Source organism: Thrips palmi, unplaced genomic scaffold (genome assembly GCF_012932325.1).
Source record: "Thrips palmi isolate BJ-2018 unplaced genomic scaffold, TpBJ-2018v1 HiC_scaffold_11, whole genome shotgun sequence".
NCBI classification, from domain to species: domain Eukaryota; kingdom Metazoa; phylum Arthropoda; class Insecta; order Thysanoptera; family Thripidae; genus Thrips; species Thrips palmi.
In genome coordinates this window covers 5,430,516-5,448,731 of record NW_023144622.1, presented here as the reverse complement: position 1 = coordinate 5,448,731, position 18,216 = coordinate 5,430,516, and the positions used below count along the sequence as shown (strand labels likewise).

The 18,216-nt window shown below is 39.1% G+C and overlaps 4 protein-coding genes across 14 annotated transcripts; 2 read left to right on the top strand and 2 right to left on the bottom strand.

The window, feature by feature from the left end:
* The first annotated feature begins 290 nt into the window (after window positions 1-290).
* Window positions 291-6,076, top strand: LOC117639766 (ras-like GTP-binding protein Rho1). Of its 5 annotated transcripts, XM_034375654.1 has the most exons (6): window positions 465-724; window positions 1,965-2,078; window positions 3,674-3,834; window positions 3,922-4,122; window positions 4,197-4,379; window positions 4,452-6,076. In XM_034375654.1, exons 2-6 carry the CDS (start codon window positions 2,021-2,023, stop codon window positions 4,488-4,490), a joined length of 642 nt encoding a protein of 213 aa, XP_034231545.1. In that variant the 5' UTR covers window positions 465-724; window positions 1,965-2,020; the 3' UTR covers window positions 4,491-6,076. The 5 variants fall into 5 exon arrangements, with proteins under 5 accessions (XP_034231549.1, XP_034231545.1, XP_034231547.1 ...); XM_034375658.1 differs by lacking the exons at window positions 465-724; window positions 1,965-2,078 and adding an exon at window positions 291-314; XM_034375656.1 differs by lacking the exon at window positions 1,965-2,078 and having other exon boundaries at window positions 465-791.
* A 928-nt stretch (window positions 6,077-7,004) lies between these two features.
* Window positions 7,005-10,961, bottom strand: LOC117639762 (histone-lysine N-methyltransferase SUV39H1-A-like). 6 transcript variants are annotated; one of them, XM_034375647.1, is made up of 12 exons: window positions 10,674-10,961; window positions 9,674-9,799; window positions 9,507-9,593; window positions 9,256-9,432; window positions 9,035-9,177; window positions 8,678-8,954; window positions 8,497-8,604; window positions 8,187-8,417; window positions 7,957-8,101; window positions 7,763-7,878; window positions 7,549-7,672; window positions 7,005-7,471 (listed from the first exon to the last, which is right to left on the bottom strand). In XM_034375647.1, the coding sequence occupies exons 2-12, from the start codon at window positions 9,785-9,787 to the stop codon at window positions 7,341-7,343; spliced, it is 1,653 nt and encodes a 550-aa protein (XP_034231538.1). In that variant the 5' UTR covers window positions 9,788-9,799; window positions 10,674-10,961; the 3' UTR covers window positions 7,005-7,340. The 6 variants fall into 6 exon arrangements, with proteins under 6 accessions (XP_034231538.1, XP_034231539.1, XP_034231537.1 ...); XM_034375648.1 differs by lacking the exon at window positions 10,674-10,961 and adding an exon at window positions 10,453-10,534; XM_034375646.1 differs by lacking the exon at window positions 10,674-10,961 and adding an exon at window positions 10,464-10,482.
* LOC117639761 (zinc finger protein 835-like) lies at window positions 10,443-15,531 on the top strand. The gene is made up of 18 exons (XM_034375643.1): window positions 10,443-10,685; window positions 11,154-11,282; window positions 11,376-11,493; window positions 11,582-11,840; window positions 11,957-12,087; window positions 12,181-12,349; window positions 12,432-12,538; window positions 12,617-12,723; window positions 12,810-13,153; window positions 13,245-13,405; window positions 13,483-13,622; window positions 13,704-13,899; window positions 13,978-14,051; window positions 14,169-14,447; window positions 14,539-14,706; window positions 14,797-14,997; window positions 15,079-15,234; window positions 15,319-15,531. The coding sequence occupies exons 1-18, from the start codon at window positions 10,551-10,553 to the stop codon at window positions 15,325-15,327; spliced, it is 2,883 nt and encodes a 960-aa protein (XP_034231534.1). The 5' UTR covers window positions 10,443-10,550; the 3' UTR covers window positions 15,328-15,531.
* LOC117639765 (ubiquitin-like-conjugating enzyme ATG3) lies at window positions 15,515-17,680 on the bottom strand. Of its 2 annotated transcripts, none has more exons than XM_034375651.1 (7): window positions 17,454-17,680; window positions 16,897-17,085; window positions 16,695-16,817; window positions 16,484-16,615; window positions 16,238-16,399; window positions 16,030-16,157; window positions 15,515-15,953 (listed from the first exon to the last, which is right to left on the bottom strand). In XM_034375651.1, the coding sequence occupies exons 1-7, from the start codon at window positions 17,523-17,525 to the stop codon at window positions 15,803-15,805; spliced, it is 957 nt and encodes a 318-aa protein (XP_034231542.1). In that variant the 5' UTR covers window positions 17,526-17,680; the 3' UTR covers window positions 15,515-15,802. The 2 variants fall into 2 exon arrangements, with proteins under 2 accessions (XP_034231542.1, XP_034231543.1); XM_034375652.1 differs by lacking the exon at window positions 17,454-17,680 and adding an exon at window positions 17,173-17,238.
* Window positions 17,681-18,216: the final 536 nt, after the last annotated feature.

Genomic DNA, 18,216 nt, shown 5'->3' with positions numbered 1-18,216 from the left:
CCACCCCTCCCCCCCTCTTTCCGCCCCACTCCTTCACCTCTGCCAAACATTCGAACAGATTTGCGAGGGGGAGCGACATTCATGTAAGGGCGCGTGTCCTGAAGCTAAGCTGGATGAGCAACAGGAAAAGTTGTACGAATGTATGCAAGAAAATGGACATTCCATTAGTGGGATGGGGTGGGAGGTGGGTGGCGATGCCGGCGTGGTGGGGGAAGCGTGATATTCTTGAACCAACCAGTGGTCACATTTTGCGCGACTGTACCCGAAGCAGCACTTTCACAGCCAGAATACACGGAAACCTGCGCGTTAAAAGGGTAGGGACAGCATTAAATAATTCTAAAACTCAGCCTTGAATCGCTGAAGCGGGTATTTTGCATTAGTTAACGACCGTAAAGTCTAAAATGCGGAGCCGGCAACTTCTCCGAAAAGCGTTTTCGGTTTGGATGATTCAGGGCATTCCTTCACTTTCCGTGGCATTTCTTTCTTTAAATTGAAACCAAAGTCGGTTGAAAAGTTGACGGCCACTCTGGGCTGTCAAAATAGGACAGTATCTTTGACCACGGTTATTCTTATTCCGACGCCCCAGCCTTGAACGCGCCGCGCTCGGCTCGGAGAAGGCGAGTCGGAGACGGAGAAGGCACCCTAAGCTCTAAGATTGAGGTGTGGCCTGTAGCCTGTATCGGCAGCCATTGTGTTCGGTGACGAGTCTGAGTGTTAATCAGAGGTAAATACTTGGCATATCGTCCACTCTTCCCTTCCTTGTTTTAGTTAGCGACCGCACAACTGCTCGGGTAAGGTTTGTGGCAACAAGCAGAATGTTTTGGTGCAAAAATTTCCGATATAAGAGCTGATGAGCCGGGAATATCATGCGTCTTGGGACTTCCGGTTGCCAGATCAGGCTTACGGTGTTCTGTTTACCTATTTCGGTTTGTGCTGTGTTGAAAGTAGTGTTAATTCCACGTTAAGAAGACTTTGTGAGTATTTTTGGTCCTTCAGACCGCCTCTTGTAAACATTCCTACTGTAAATGGTTTGCCAAGTGACTGGTGTTGGTTATCTAGGCTGGAAACCTGGTAGCCTGCCTAGGCTACGGTAGTCGTTTTGGTTACGCCGTGTCACTCATTTCACCCACTACTCATTTGTAAAATTTCATTATTTCCCCTTCTCCGAAATTTTGTTGTAGCTTATTATTGCTAAGAGTATCTATCCTGCATCCAGTTGAATTGGTTTGTGTAATTTTGTTTAGGTTGGGTTAGGTCCATCACACCCAATAAGTCAAGAATTTGTGTTTCTGTATGTTTTACCACTTTACCTCTCATTTTCATCAATATTCATGTTTTTGTCCTTACTCTATTCTTCAAAACTTTTTCTTTCTTTATTTCTGATTATTGTGTGTACCTTACATGCAATTATGTAGCGACTATTCCCGTGCTTCTATTCCTAACCTTTCATTATTATTTATTAGCCTTGAGTCGCCTCCCCAGTAGGCATTCAAGTTTGGTTCTGTGAGTAGGAAGTAAATCATGTCTTCAAGGCAACCAAATTTTAAAGCATTATTTCCTTTGTATGTTATATGATTGGAAATGTCTTTTAACTGCAGCTAATTTAGATTTAGGACTAAATGTCCTACTATCAAGCTGTCCGTTCAATGTACTTTATTATTTTGTGTCACATTTTCTCGTATCATTACACTGTTCCTCTTTGGTATATATTGTTAATTTTGTGAAGAGCTTAATCTAGATTAGAATCCCAGCACTTCCCAAGAATGTGGATAAGATCAACCATATTATTAATTATACTTATCCCAATACAAGTAGCTTCAGATTAAAAGCTTTCACCTGAGGTGGGCTTAAATTGTAGTTACAAGTGTGTAATGGATTGTAGCAATGAGCTAAGTCAATTTGGCATTTGAAATAATTTGCCAAATCTTTGAAATCGTTGAATTTAAATAAGGTAAAATTTCTAGGGTCTGCTCAGATGCTTTCAATTGACTGAAAAGTACCACTTCCTTGCATTTTCTCGATGGACCATCTTGCCCGCCTTTTTGGGAATTGTGCTTCTGGAAATGCCTCTACGTCAGGTAAGACAGGTTCTCTTGTTGCATTGACACTTCACAGCTCCTGTCCTTGTATTTGCTTCACAACCATCAGTCAGGAGTTGGGTTGTTGAAGATTTACCAAGTTTGTAGTCCCTAGCACACCTTACCACGCATGCATGTATTGCAAAGGGTGCCACCGCATCACGCCTATACCTTAATTGTGTGTGCTCTGAAGTAGCCATGATGGAAGAAAACTTGTTTTCAGATCTTTGGGTCTTGACATTTAAGTCTACTGTAGGTCTCTGTGAACTTAATCTTCAATTAAAATATCAGTATTATGCTGCATATGAAAAGCTTTGGTTTTTGTATTGTATTGTTCAGGAGCTGGCTCCTCAGTGCTGGCCATGTCATACAGGGGCAAAAGATAATGTCTTAAGGTCCATTGTTTGCTTTTCAAAGTTACCTGTTCTTTTTCAATGATGTGCGTGATGAGTCTTTTACTCCTCTTCATAAAAATGTCTGGTGTTCATTTTTCTTTTCTTACATATTTCTATCTAATTTCATCCTCATATACATCTACAAATAATTGAATTTAGTTTTAAATGGTTTGAAAATTGTAAGGGGCAAAGGTGTAATCTTGTGGATTCATATTGTGAAATTTTGCTTCCCCTCTCCTGGTAGATTAGTGGGGTAGATCTTGGCCAGAATGCACGTTGTATTTTGTACTATGTGTGACAGTCATCCATATATTAAATGTCAAATTGAGTGTTGTAGCAATAGATAGTGTGCATAGCCCTTGAATTAAAGTTGGAGCAGTACCATCAAAGTTTATTTTGTTTGAGTGTGACTTAGGATTAATATACTCTGAAATTGTCAATTACAATTATGTTTGATCAGGAATTCAGTATGTACTTTGGCTTCTTGATGTGGACACTTCTTTAAATTACTGTCTTTAGTGTCGGTTTCCCGGGATGCTTCCACATTATGTTCCTGCACCTCTCTAATACAAGTCATTGAAGCTGCATCTCTAGCCTGTTATAAAATAATTGGTTCAGTTCGCTCCTCTTCAGTCTTACTAACATGCAACCCATTGCTTGAACTGTGAAGAGAATGTAAACAATTTATGATGCACTGTCAATCCTTTGTTTATATATTATGCTGTGTAGTGCCTTTGAAGTGTACCTTACATGTCATGCAGGATGATTGAGTTATGGCCATGGTTTTTTTTTCTTTTGCCTTGTTTTAGTAGTTTTTTATACATGTTTGTACCACAAGTTCTGTTACACAGAACATCTATCACAAATCAATCACAGTAAAAAAAAAAAATAGATCTGTGCAATGTTTTTGTGCACTGTTTCATTAATTCATAGTACCTCATGATGTCTCTTATTACTTTTTTTTAACATGTGCATTGCAGTGAAATCTTTGAATGACTGCTTCCACATGATTTAGTTGTGAGGGATGGCAATGCCATGTGTTCCAGGGTTCTAGTAGCTACAATATGTAATTTCCTTCCAATTTGTTGTCTGTACAAGCAAAATTTTTGAAATTCAGTTAAATTTATATCGTCAGTTTCTACCAAGCATCTACACAACTTTATTTAAACCACTGATTTATTTTGTTCTTCTTTGTTCCAGAATTCATGGCAGCCATTAGGAAGAAATTGGTTATAGTAGGTGATGGTGCCTGTGGTAAGACATGTCTTCTCATAGTATTCAGCAAGGACCAGTTCCCTGAGGTCTACGTACCAACTGTATTTGAAAACTATGTCGCCGACATTGAAGTGGATGGGAAACAGGTAAATCAGTTGCCTGGCACTGTTGTTTCTTACTCTTGTAAGCTATTGTTGAAATCTGACTTTAATCGATGTTTTTATCTGAATCAGGTGGAGCTGGCCCTTTGGGATACAGCTGGTCAAGAAGATTATGACAGACTGCGACCACTTTCATATCCAGACACAGATGTCATTCTCATGTGCTTCTCCATTGATTCACCTGATTCATTAGAGAACATTCCTGAGAAATGGACACCAGAAGTGAAGCATTTCTGCCCCAATGTGCCCATTATCCTTGTTGGAAACAAAAAGGTAATTAATCGGTGATTATTCTTTTGTCCTAATGTTTTTATCTGTCAAGTTATCACAAGTTTCTATTCCCATAGGATTTGAGGAATGACCCTAACACAATAAAAGAGCTAGGAAAAATGAAGCAAGAGCCTGTGAAGCCAGAGGAAGGTCGTAACATGGCTGAAAAGATCAATGCGTTTGCTTACTTGGAATGCTCTGCCAAGAGCAAGGAGGGTGTTCGTGAAGTATTTGAGACTGCAACTAGAGCTGCTCTTCAGGTTAGTGTACATAAGTACTGCCAGTAAAAGATGCACTGTTCGAGATACTTATTGTATTTCTATGTGTTTTAGGTTAAGAAGAAGAAGAAGGGACGGTGTAGGCTGTTGTAAGGCACTTCATTTTTCCTCCTCTTAAACAATACGAGAGAAGAGTAGGCCATGCGATTGCCAATAGCCTGCCCTGCTGTCTGCTGTGCGGCTTGCTCTTGTTGAGCATACTTCCTGCCCGAAGGTTTGAGGCAGCCAATGTATGGAGTTCAAGCAGTTGCAACCAGACATACATAACATCATCATAAATTCTTTTGATTTGTATATTATTATTATTATTATTATTGATTTTTATTCTAAAGCTCCAAGAATCAATTTGAAGCTTCATCTATAGTTTAGTCAATGATTCATCGGAAAGAGACCCTGATATTTGTTAAATATCACATAGCAATTAATTTCATCTGTATTGTATGAAAAAAGTTAGGTTAGACAGAAAAATTGAACAAAATTGTTAACTTTTAGCAGCCCCATGTTTGTTTAGCTGCTGTGATGGACTGCTATTTGTCTGGTAGGTGCTGTATATCTGAGTTTTTAATTTTGCCTTGTTTGTCAGAAAAGCTTACTTTGCGGTTAACAGTATGATAACTATGAGTAAATGGTTTTACATTTGTTTGTACTCTAATTGTAATTAAAACAAATATTTATATTTAAAGTTTATCATTTTCCTATGACTCATTAGTGGACTTGTCTCTACCAACTGAGTGTTAGTATTGATGATTCACAATTATTCAGTGCTGACTGACTGTCACCTTCTTAGCCTCTCGCCCATAAGGGATCTTTTCCTCCTCTTTTTGGATCAGTTTTCTCATGAAATTACCTAAAATTGCAGGCAAGGTTCTAGTTATTAGTCACATCAGTTTTATGGACATGGAACTTCATGGTTCAAAGAGCTCCTTTCATGAATATGTAAGAAAGATCGTATAAATTATTTGAACACCAGTTTCTTTTCTATTGGCAGTATTGATGGATGTTGGAAAACTGCGCCATTGAAACTTTCATGAAGAACTTGTTTGACAGCCAGAAGTTAAAGAATTGCTTGCCGATTTATTTTTGTATTTAAAATAATTGAGTCAAGTGTCTGTGTTCTGAATGTTTTTAATTTTTATACTGTATATATTCAGAAGTTTCCTTATTTTATTATTGAACATGATGAAAAGGCCAACTGGTGTGGCATTGAGTAATTCTGTTTTGTGTGAATTCAACTGTGTCTATGCTCTTAATTCAAAGTTCTGTGTCAACTGCAAAGCACAATTTATTCCGCTTGAAGTAATGCTTTTTCTTTTTTTACAATGATATACAATTACAAACTTTCAATGATACAATTTTGCGACCTGTGTACGCAGATGTCGACCACTGTACATAAATTGTTTTACCTTCCAAAGTAATTATTCAAGAGAATTTCTTGTGGGAGATCACCTCTTATTTATAACCTTCAACTGTCTTGTCATGTAACTTTTTATATTTATTCATGTGGAGACACTCGCCCATATTTGCTTTGGTCCATGTAGTATTGTGGTAAGGGAGTAAGGTGCAGTATCTTTGAAACTATTAGCTATGTGTTTTTAACTGCACGGTGTAGCAGTGAGACTTGCAGCTATTACTATTTGGTATGACTTCATCAAATAAATTGGGAATTTTGTACATGAAAATTTTCTAAACCTTGAGTTTTTATTGTTTGGGTTTCAAATGCTCAAATCAATCAGTGAAGTGCCCCCTAAACCATGAAAGTCAATAAGAAAATTGAAATGACTCTTAGGTTTTCCTACATTTAGAACTAAATTGATTAATTAGAGTGTGTTTTGAAAATATTTTTGATGTTTTCTTTTTCTATTCTAACTCACACTGTATTCGAGTTATGAAGGGAAAGTCTGAACTAACAGCTTTAAAAAGCTGTAGCTCTGCTGCAGCGACACAATTATGGACTCAAATCTTTTCTTTGCGTGGAAGCACCATGTACTGGAAGGGCTTGTTAGTTACATGCCCCTCGTTTTAGTAGCAAGATAGACTGTATCAGTTAAGACATGAGACATCATGAAAAAAGTTCTATGTCTTTTCTTCCCCTTTTCAAACAAGTCTTCTGTGTTTTGCTCTCCCTCCTTCTAAATATTATTGCAATTATAGGTATGGAGTTACTACAGAAAGTCTTTCAGCTGTATGGTATTGTACCAAAAACTTCAAATAATTCTTTGTCTTTGTAGGCAAATTCAATCAATGAAAGTCTTCTAAGGTCCAACCTTATTTTGGAAAAGGTCAAAAAGAATGTGCTGCTTTCTCATTGGGCTACCCCTGTGTTCAAATACATGTTTTATAAACATCGAGTTATTTGCTGTTCTGCAATTGTGCCAAGACAGGGAAACATCGGTGCTTTGAGAATGAAGGTTGAAGGTACAGCAACATGTTGTTGGACTCTTCAAGGATTTTTCAAAATAAAGATGAAATAATTTCTAAATGTTTGTTGCTTTCTTTGGTCATTCAGTAGGTAGACCCCCCCATCCCTTTGATTCCTCATTCTAATGCTACATCACATACACCAATGATGTTGGTTGATTGGAAACAAATTGAAAACATAAGAACATGTACATGAAGTTAAAATTTATTATTGCACTTGAATAAAGCGATGAAAAAAGAATACATCTGACAAAGTTCATGACTTCTACAGGGGGATCCATGATCCACTCTCGTATGCATGACCATGGTCATGGGACATAGGTGATTGATTTCATTTCTTGTACCACAAAAGATACACATCCAGAAAAAAATAATTCAAAATTTAAATAAGTATCTTTGTTTCTACACCTATATAAAAACTATATACATTTTCAGGTCATAAGAAAATAGCCCATTGTTAAATATCTATACACTAATAATTGCTCAAATTCCCTTCCCCTAAAAAGAGTAACAGAGCATCTGTATTTAAAAGTAAAACCCTTTGCAAAACCTAGATCCACATTTGCATCTTTTGGCTTTTTTACGTTTTGGCTTGTTTGGGTCTGAAGGATCATTGTTCATGTTGTCAATTCCTCTAAACCGCGGATCTTGGTCGCCTGAAAGTAATTTATGAAGGGTTCAAAATTTGAAACACGGAGACACTTTGCAAAACAGTGAAAGTAATGGTTTGTACCTTGATAGTTAAATGTTATTTCTTCTCCTTTTTTAATGGATCTCTTTGCAAAAAGTGCTAAGAGAGGTATTGCTGGGTCATTGGTTTCTATCCACACTCCTGCCACATGAGCATTGGGATTGCACTGTAAAAGATAAAATGGGGTGTGAAGGAAGCTATGTTGATGCTGTACATGAACACAACAGAAATTATTTAATATATGAAAAAGGCATACGCTGTGATTGATGAAGTGGGACTCATTGCCACACTTCATGGCATCAATGGTGAAAATGGGGGCCTCTTCTGGGTCCATCATATCCAGATCAAAGAGGTATGACAATCCAGTTTTCTCTGAAACAGAGGATATTGCAAGAAATTTTAAGAACTGGACTTTCTGGAACATGCGTGGAAATATTAGGATAATCTCACCATAGTTGACATCACGAGCAGCAGCTTCCTCACTGGTAATGATTTCTCCCAAATAAGTGGTAAGAAAAGCTCCCCTCTCAATGCGCTCACCAGCCTTAAGACCCCAACCTCTTCCATTTGCGGTCCGAAAAATGGTCAATTTGACCTGAAAGTTGATGTCACATATAGGTCTAGTGTCAGTGTAGACAAACCATATTACCAATCTAAAAGAAATATTTTTGGTGTCGTACTTTTCTACCTCTTTGCACTACTCTGTTTGGACAATCAGGTCCACATGAGCAAAATCTGTTACATTCAAAAATTCCACTTCGAGGAGAAACAATGAGACGACTGAGAGCTGAGTAGGCCCAATCAACTCCAGCCATATTCGGACAACAAGTTTCGTGAGTCCCACATTCTTCAGTACACTCACAGCCAGCGACCTGGCCAATAAGCATACAGCTATTAACCCCTGGGCCGGTCTGAAATTGAACGAGACTAAAAATAACATTTGAACATACAATGAAAATTTTTCATAAATTAATGACAATTACTACTCACAATATTTTGAGTGATATACATGAAGTCTTTTGGTGGGCCTTCCAGATCCACCTGATTTTCAACACTTAGCCCACCAGGTCCTACACTGTTCAAATTGTCTTCCCACAGCTGTAAGGTGCATGTAAGTATTTAATAAATTAAAATGAAAATATCTGATGCTATACAAGGCATATTAAAGGACCTTCATAAGCTCCAGTTGCTCTTTGCGGACTTCTTTCATCCGTAACAGTGCACAGTGGTTCTTGATGCAATCAACCATTTCCTCTCGACTTTTGAGACATTTGGTATGGACTGCATCATTAAGCATCTTTGAGAGAGTCGACACTGCCAATCCCTTTTGATTAAAGCCACCACTTAATTTTTTCAAATAAAGTGCTTTAGGAGTGTTTCGCACCCATTGCTCTATGATAGATCTATATGTGGTTGCCAGAAGGGTTTTGCAGCTTGGAAGTGGTCTCCTGGATAATGCAGGTACACACACATAACTTAACAGTCATAAAAATAAATAAATAAAAAAAAAAACCAAACAGTAACGCACCATTTGACAAACAGGATATCTAAAATAAACTTTTTCATGAAATCATTTAACTTTTCATGACAGTTTAAATTTTTAAGAGGCTCCCAAGTGTTGGATTGACTCCCCCAGCCCAGCCATTTTACAAAAAACTGATCTGCACCATCCTGGAAAGAAAAGACATGGTATAAAGGAACTGACAAAGTCCTAGATTGGACAGCAACAATGATATGACGTTTACTTGCTTTGTCAAAGCGGTGATCCACAACTTTCTGGACTTCATACTCTCCATGTTCATCAGCTCCTTTCCAACGTGGCACTCTTTTTTTGATACCTAAGTCCTCTTTAGAATATTCAGAACCATCTTCAGTCCCGAAGCCGCTATCATCACTTGAGGTATTGGGAAACACTTGCAGATAAGGCTAAAAGCAAAAATTACAGGCAAAACAAGCTTCAACTGTGGGCTAATTTCAACATGGAAATGAAAATGACTTACAGGACTCGTAAAACTGTCGCATCTCTTTCTCTTGAAAGAATTATTGATTCTAATATCTTTTCCTTCAAAGTGGAAAATCCCAGAAACCTTCAAGGAATACAAACACAATGTGGTAAATAAATATTCATACATGACATCAAGAAATACGCTGCATCTGAATAACTGACTTTGCCATCGTTGTCGGCTGTGTTTTCCTCGCTTGCAAATAGAATGTCACAGACATGTTGTGGAAGCTTCGGAAGAATCACTGTTGGCACTGCAGTAGCAAGCACAGGCTCCATGATAAACTTAACCTGTAACAAAGGCAAAGACTGAATGACAACAATCTATTATAGGCTTTAAATTAGATGAAAGAGTGATGCAGGGAATGAATCAGAGAACTTGTCCATTGACGTGAGAGCATATTAAGACTTACGATTACAAGAAGATAAAAAAAATAAGGTAAAAAAAGTTTATCATGAATTACAAGAATCAAGGTTTAAAATATGAAATGGGTGTAACGGACTAGAAACTGGATCAATGAACATAGTGACGTGTATGACAGCCGACTGACATTCATTTGATTGAAGTACAATACAAGGCAAGACCAAATATGAGTATAATTAATATAAGGGCACAACATTTACTGATTACCTTGGAGAAAAGGAACTTACAAATCAAAATAAACAGACATCAAACGCCGAATTTATTATCATAGCAGCAGCAGGCTACACGGCCGGTTTACCTCCAAAATTTCAAATGGAGGGAACGGTTACTGGACTCGATGTGTCGACGCGACGCGTCGTCCGCTTTGACCAACTTGTGACCCGAAACCGCCCACAACTCATTTCACGGCAAAAATTGGCTTTAGAATTTAGAGGTGCCGGAAACGGCCGCGGGCAGTTTATTTCACGATCGAAATGAGCCAAAGATCTGCCTAAGAAGAGGATTATTGAGAAAATAGTACCTTCCGCCCACCTAGAAACACTGGATGAGTGCAAACAGCAGCCTTAAACACAAGCCAATAACTAACTACGCAACTCTTTTCAAGGCACAAGACTCAAGATGGAGGTAGAGTTGTACAATTCTATGATATGTAGACTTTGTGCTGTTGAAAATTCAAGTGCAACCTTATTGTATTCTCCCGACGAAAATGGAGAAACTCTCAGTTCCGTGGTTAACAATTACCTTCCACTTCAGGTATGTTTTGTTTTCTTTCCATAAGAATTTCACTTGATCCCTCCGGACTTCAAAATGGAGGCTTCACTGATTTCAGTTGCACTAAATTCGTCTGCCTCACTGCTTAAATCAAGTTAACTAGCATTGGTGATTTTGGAACTTATAATTAAATGAAAAGTTGCTGCTTAAGTTGTCTCTAACCTAGAATGCCTCGCAGGGCAGTCCTCCTTCCCCTTATGTTCTGATCACGAGGTAATCTTTCTCATTGTTTTTCTTGTCCATGCACCGAACCGGCGAACCAATGTTGGTGTCAGGTTTGTTTACATCTTGTGTCTCTTCAAATTTTACATTTTGCACTGATACTCAATGACCCTACTCATTCTCTTCCTGGCAAAAGTTTTTAGTGCAACTGTCTTTATTTCTAATGCTTGAATAATGTATGTTTTTTATTTTATAAATTGTAATGTCTTCTTGGATATTTTGAAACAGATAGCCGATGATGGGAAACTACCCCGTACGATATGCCCACCGTGCAATCTGCAGTTGCATTCCACCAAAGCATTTCTGGATCATGTTGTGGATGGGCAACAGAAGCTGCGAGAGCTGTGGAAACAGCAGGTAAGTCTCACTATCACGTCACTCCTAAAGCTGTTTGTTCGTGTATATTGTTTTCATCCCAGCGCAGAGTGTAATTCAATTTTGTATTTCCAGGTGGAGCTTCAAAAAAAATTGGATAAAGAGAGATTGCGGATAGCTCAGGGTCAAGATATAATCATTCCAGAAACAATTACAGCAGAAGATGGAACTGAAGCCCAGATATTAATTCATTGTAAGTTATGTGTATAGCTGTTTTCTCTCACCTCTTTCAAATGTAATATTATGCTGACATTATTGGACATTTTGTCTTACTCTTTCAGTGCCTGGTGGGACTATCTTCACAGCGGGACACAGCCTTTCTTTAAAAATGGAAGGGTTAGAAAAACCAAAGAGAAAACGTGGAAGACCACCCAAGCAGCGTCCAGACCCAGAGCAAATGCCCGCGGTGGAGGCCTCTTCCATTGCCGAGAAGGACAATGAGCAAATGTTGAACGAATCTATGGAACAGGATGATATGGATGATGATGGAGAGGAAGAAGGAGAAGGCCGCAGAAGACGCAAGAAAAAAATTCCCCGCAGGTAATGAACATTTTAAACCCTAGTGGGGTTTGTTCTGTTTATTTCATGAAGGATGTAACAGTCTGCTGCTGTAATTTGGTTTAAACGACAATTTTTTCTTTTTTTTTCTTTTCAAGATTCATGGAAGCTGTGCAGGGCAAGGAGCTTGAAAGAATATTCCGTGAAGAAGGAGTAATTGATGAAGATGACGATGAAGGGGGTAAAGCTAACATGGATAGCTCTCGCCCTGCTCAATCAACCAAAGATGGTAAGTTTCAAATTTTTGTCTCTTCCAAATAAGTAGATGTCATAATGATTGACTGCAGCAAAAATTTTATATATGTTGTAAAAATTCTCACAGAAGTCATAGGACACCTAGAGACACCTGATGGGGGCCTGGGTGAACTTGTCATTGTTAATCGTGGCCGCGGCCGAGGCCGTCCTCGTAATTCCAAGAAACGCAAAATAAACTATGAGTGTGAAGTCTGTGGCAGAGGTTTCCAGCACCGCAGCAGATATACACACCACAAGTAGGTGGTCATCATTTTTAAACATTGTGTTTATGGTATCTACTAGTTGGTAGCATTGCTCATTCTCCTCTTCCCTTCAAAGGAATTACCACAAAGGAGTCAAATATGAATGTGGAACTTGCCAAAAGCAGTTCAATAGTAAAGATAACTTAGACTTGCACCATAAAACACTTGAGCACAGTGGTGAAGGTAAGACTTTGGAATAGTATAATTTTTCATATCCGCTTCATATTCATTAATCTGTGTGGTTCTTTCTTTTTCTTAAAGTTGTTATTGAAGCTCCTATGGAAGTGAAAAAAGATGATGGATCTGGTGAAAATAGTTTGCATTGTGACAAATGCAATAAAGAATTTCTTACTAAGGAAGATTTTGAGGTAGAACTTACGTGCTTTTTTTTTTAGTTTTACAAAAGCTTTTTGTGTACCTATCCTATATTTTGTATCATCTCTCCCCTTCATAGGTTCATTTACAAACTGTCCATGAGAATGATAAGCCATACAAGTGTCAGCTGTGCCCTATGACTTTCCCTTACCAATCTAGCCTCAAGTATCACATTAAATCTCAACATGACACTGGAAATTCTGAACAACCTTCAAGTTCCGGCACCACAGAGGCAAAATCTGATGGAAAGGGTGGTTACGAATGTGATATATGTGGAAAAGTCCTTAACCATCCTAGTTCTGTTCTGTACCACAAAGAGGCTGAGCACAATGATGGTCGTCGCTTTGTCTGCAGCAAGTGTGGTAAAGGTTTCAAGCATAAGCAACTTCTGCAAAGGCACCAGCTCGTCCATTCGGAAGACAGGTAAATGTAGACAGTTTTGTTTTGTAACACAGTTAGTCAAGCTCTAACCGATCTTTTTAATCTCCAACTAACTGAACTTTTCCACTTGTAGACCTTATGTATGCGGTGACTGTGGCAGTAGTTTTAAAACCAAAGCCAATTGGTTGAATCACCAGTCTACTCACACAGGGGAGAAGAAATTCTTCTGTGATCTTTGTGGGCATCAATTTGCCCACAAAACAAGCCTTACATTGCATTACAGATGGCATGCAGGTTTGGATAAATTCGTGTGGCTGCTGTTTTCACACTCCTGAGCATTTTTCTTTCATTGATTCCCTTTTTTGGAACAGGCCACAAACCTTATGAGTGTCACGTTTGCCAAAAGAAATTCTCTCAGAATGGAAATCTTCAGGAACACCTTCGTATTCATTCTGGAGAAAAGCCTTTCTGCTGTGACTATTGTGGACGGAAGTTCACAACATCATCACAGGTAGGAAAAAACATTGCATATGAATACTGTTTTACTTTCGGTTGTACCATCAGTTTTTTATTTCCTGCCTCAATTTTTCAGTTTAAGCTTCATGTGAAACGGCATACTGGAGAGAGGCCCTGGAAATGTGAATATTGTGGAAAGTCATTCTTGCACAAAGACACTTGGAAATGCCACACAAGAAGACATAAGGGAGAAAAGCCATTCAGGTGCAATTTTTGCACTCGTGGTTTTACTGAGCAATGGGCCTTAAAGAAGCACATGCGTTTGCACACAGGTCAGATGAGATCCAATTCTTTGCTTATACCTCTACCATCGTGTCCTTCTGGTCTTTTGATTAACATTTTCTTTATAGGTGAGAAACCTTATTCCTGCAATGTATGTGGAAAATCGTTTGCTGATTGCTCAAACCTCACCAAACACAAAAAGGTAATTTATATTAGACCAGTGCTTGAAAGAAAATGTCCAAGTGGTTTTTATTTATGTGCTTAAAAAAATGTCATGCATCCCATCACTTGAAAATATTTTGTTTCTAAATTAATTTAGGTGCACAGGGAGAATAACAAGGTTCCTCTTGGAAATACACTGCCTATGGATCGAGCGGTGTGGAATATTATCAGACAACAAATGCCTGAGGAGCTGGGTGGCACTGCAGGTTCTGATGAGATGGTCGGATTAGTGCCAGGGCCCTCAGGAGTGACAAGTGTCAATGAAGATGGTGAAGCTGTTCAACAAATCATTTATGTGTCCTATCAGGATCCAGACGATCCCTCAGAGTCTCACACTTTGCACATAGTTGATGATGTGGCAGGAAGTGCTTCAGATGTAAGTTTTTTTTGTGTTTTTTTTTTTTTTTTTTTTTCATTCTACTCATTAGTGTTTAGTGTAAATGTAACGTTCATTTGGTTGTTCTCAGGATTTAAAACTTTTGTCCGCTGGAGATGATACTACTCAGTTTGGTGATGCAGTTGTTGGAGATACGACACTGGACCTTGGTCATCTTATTGCACCCCAGGGTGTGCCTGTCACTGATGAGGAAGGAAATCCAATCCATTTTACAATGCAGGATGGAAGCCAACTTCAGGTAAGATTGAAGCTTACTGCACTCAGTCAGAGGGTGTGATCCAACTTCCTCCAATTGCATTATATTAACTCTTATTACTCAAATTTTCAGATTACAACACCCGATGGGCAGTCGTTAATGGTGACCACAGAAGATGGTAGAGCCATCCCTGTTCAATTAACAACTGCTGAAGGTCATCCAATCTCCACAGGTTTCCCAGGTGCAGATGTGTCTGTCCCAACCAGTCACTTGCACATTGGCAATGACCTTGGCGGCAAGAGCTTGGCTTGTGTTGGCGATGGTTTAATTGTGGTAGGAAAAAGCCTTTGACACCCTCACAATTTGACATTTTTGTCACTTATATGGTTTGGTAATACTATTATTTTACTACAGGAACATTCAGGAGTTGGTGTTGTGGATTCTGATGGTGATGTCGGACAGCATATAGAATTTACAACTGAAGATGGTCAAAAATTAAGATTTGTCGCCTCTTCTGATGTGAACCAACTCCAACTTGTAGCAGATTTAATGTCATCCCACATGTCTCAGGTAGATTTTAGATCTTATCTGTAGTTTCTTACTATGAGGACTGATCTTTGCCGACCACCTAATTTATTATGTTGTGATTTTCAGGTACCATAATTCTCATCAGCATCTCAGTACGAAAATTGATATGAAGAAAATTTATATATACATGTATTATATATAATATTATTATTATCTAGATTTAATGTTTATACCTTTTGTTTTTTGTTGTTGATTATACTGAAAATTTGTTTGCATAACAATATCAATCATTGTTAATCAAGGAATTAATGAAGAAGACTAGTTGAAAACATCTTGCAACTTGGCTTTTTTATTCATCACATTTTTCAAGGGCCATATTACATACAGTGCCACTTAATCTCAGGTCTCAAGGATTTACACTTGGCTTACTACTTTTAACTGCTTAAATGGATTGCTTTATGGATTGAAATTGATGCCCAATAATTTTCTTATAGCTAAAGTTGAATGAAGCAATTTACATCACCATTGAACATGGGTCAAGAGTTTTAGATATTTTTTTTGTGATGCATCGTAAAATAGATGTAAACTTTGTGCAGATTAAAACTTCTCTTTACATTGTAAAATTCTGTGTATAATCATATTCAATAGTTGGAATGACAGATTGAACAAACTTCAAGAAAATGATGAGGTACATGTGAACACCAAGCTCACCACCTCCCTCCATAACAGTTTCAATAATTTTTTTCATTACCTCGGCATGCCTGAAATAAATGGGCTGTAGCAGTATGCTTGAAGTACGATCAGAAAAAGAGGCAAGCTACAGAACATTGAACTCACCGACAAGGATGGACAGATGCCATGGAGGGGCCTGGAAGGTGTGGATGTGTCTCCATTGTCACTGTTTTCTTTGCATGGTCTTGACTAACATCTTCATACATTTCTTCTACATTAAGAGGCTTGTGACTCTGAAAATTATAAAATATAGAATTCAAATCATAAAGGGGACTTTCAAAGAGTTCACATTCAGAGAATTGTGATCACTTACTTCATCATAACCAGTAAGCCAAAGCCTGGGTGTTTGGTAATATTTGTCATATGTGATGTGCAAGTCATAGGTACGAGTGCGAATAATATCATCATCTGTACTTGACAAGGTTGTAGGCAATGGGTTTTCAGCTTTGCTAATCTGCGTTGTGTCTAATGTGGCCTATAGACATACAGAAACAAAATGAGAAACGAGAAATGTGATCTAGACAACCACAAAAATATCAAATCTCATCAAACTTCTAACCTTGTCATTTTCATCCAATAGGCCACTTTCCTCAAACTCTTCCATGTCGGCAGCTTCTCCTTCATCATCGTCGTCATCATTATCTCTCTCAGTGATTCCTGCATTTGCAGTGCTTGAACTACTTGCCTCAGCCTGAAACAAGACAATGAAAACAGTGCACATTATTTCTTGACCTAATTACACATTAGAATGAAAGCATATTCATACAAACCTTGACATCCAGTGTCATCTCAGAAACTTTTTCGTCAAGACCCGCATAGTGGTGGGTATCCACCCAACCGCCATCGGAATCATCACCCTCAATAATTTTTTCATGGTCATCACAGTACTCCATCTACGAGAGAAGAAGCAAACATCATTAGTAAAGATATCTATCTAAGTAAACATAATGATTTGCAGGTTGCAGACAGTACCTGTTTACATCTTCGAGAGCAGGGCACACTCCTTGTGATTAAAAATTGCTTGTTTGGAGGGAGGTAACTTTTGACTCGGGCTTCGTCACCCGTTGCCCATTGCCAAGTAGGGCACTGATGAACTAAATGGTCTCCGGCAGCAACAAACTCTTCAGGAGTCAATACTCCAGTCTCTCTAAACTTAGATTCCTGGGGAGGTAAAAGAAATATTCACTCATTAGAGACAAGATTGCAAACAAGGCTAAAAATTCTGGATCAAAAGGAGTGAAAGTATACAAGTTTGACATAAAGCAGCTTGCCAAAAAGGCAAAACAAGACCAACGTCATCTTCCAGCAGTACTAGACACACAAACCTTTGTCACTGACAGGTTATGTTTACTGCAGATTAGATCTCTGCAATGACGTGGATTCAAGAGAGCTTAAGAGACCGTTAAATTACTGGGCAGTACAGTAGCAGGCTACAGTGGTGGTGCCAGAGCCCGAGCCAGGGAAGACGAGGACGAAGACGGGGCACTGGACGTGGAGACGGTGGAGACCACCGTGCACAGTGCACCCACCTTAAGGACTGGAGCGAGATATTCCGCGACGCCCAGCGCTGTGCCCTTCACCGAGTTGATGACGCTCTGCATGATGCCGTTCGTCGGGAGCTCGCCCACCCACACAGGTTCAAAGAGTCAACCTCACTGAACAGGGAGACCTCCACAAGGAAAAACACGCACACGCAACCTGTCCAAGAGCATAACAGCCCACCTGACAAATGACAACTGCACAACAGAGCTGAACAGCTGTGCCGCCCCCCTCCCCGCGTTGCCCAGTTCGCCTAGTTCCCGGACCGCCCAGAGAGCGCGCCACTGGTCCGCAACGCTCTCGCAGTGGTTTGCGTGCACGATGGGTTGCCTACCCTCGCGGCGGGCTGAACCCAGAATTTTAAGGTGGAAGTTCGAGTTCACCGTACCGACCAGCTTTGTGAAACTTGTCGAACGGCAAGGATGCACACACAACCGCAGATCGCAGTGGTGGTACTTCAGTCAGTGTAGGCAGGCTAGTAGAGGCAGTTGTGACTAGCTTTTAGAGAACCAACTGAAAATAAAGTGAAAATCACCCTTTGTTATGCAAGTGCAATAAATTAAAAAAATGATAGTACTCGCCACTCTATTGATTTCTGCAAATAGCTGTGAATGTTTTCGGAGATGTTGTTGTCTTTTTTTTCAATTGTTCAATACCATTCTGGAATATTTGATTCGATTTGCATGTATGAATAGGCGCACATGTGTGTGAGTGTGTGTGTGTGTGTTCTCATCCCTTGGTCTAGGTGCACCG

Coding starts and splice junctions, on each gene's coding strand:
- LOC117639766 (XM_034375654.1), top strand. CDS start 2,021: ATGGACCATCTTGCCCGCCTTTTTGGGAATTGTGCTTCTGGAAATGCC. Junction 2,079..3,673: donor TGGAAATGCCTCTACGTCAG/GTAAGACAGGTT, acceptor TCTTTGTTCCAG/AATTCATGGCAGCCATTAGG. Junction 3,835..3,921: donor TTGAAGTGGATGGGAAACAG/GTAAATCAGTTG, acceptor TATCTGAATCAG/GTGGAGCTGGCCCTTTGGGA.
- LOC117639761 (XM_034375643.1), top strand. CDS start 10,551: ATGGAGGTAGAGTTGTACAATTCTATGATATGTAGACTTTGTGCTGTT. Junction 14,707..14,796: donor AGGATGGAAGCCAACTTCAG/GTAAGATTGAAG, acceptor TCAAATTTTCAG/ATTACAACACCCGATGGGCA. Junction 14,998..15,078: donor TTGGCGATGGTTTAATTGTG/GTAGGAAAAAGC, acceptor ATTTTACTACAG/GAACATTCAGGAGTTGGTGT.
- LOC117639765 (XM_034375651.1), bottom strand. CDS start 17,525: ATGCAGAGCGTCATCAACTCGGTGAAGGGCACAGCGCTGGGCGTCGCG. Junction 16,818..16,896: donor GCTCTCGAAGATGTAAACAG/GTACTGTCTGCA, acceptor CTTCTCTCGTAG/ATGGAGTACTGTGATGACCA. Junction 16,616..16,694: donor AGATGACACTGGATGTCAAG/GTTTGTATGAAT, acceptor GTCTTGTTTCAG/GCTGAGGCAAGTAGTTCAAG.
- LOC117639762 (XM_034375647.1), bottom strand. CDS start 9,787: ATGGAGCCTGTGCTTGCTACTGCAGTGCCAACAGTGATTCTTCCGAAG. Junction 8,605..8,677: donor AGCAACTGGAGCTTATGAAG/GTCCTTTAATAT, acceptor TGCACCTTACAG/CTGTGGGAAGACAATTTGAA. Junction 7,472..7,548: donor AATAACATTTAACTATCAAG/GTACAAACCATT, acceptor AATTACTTTCAG/GCGACCAAGATCCGCGGTTT.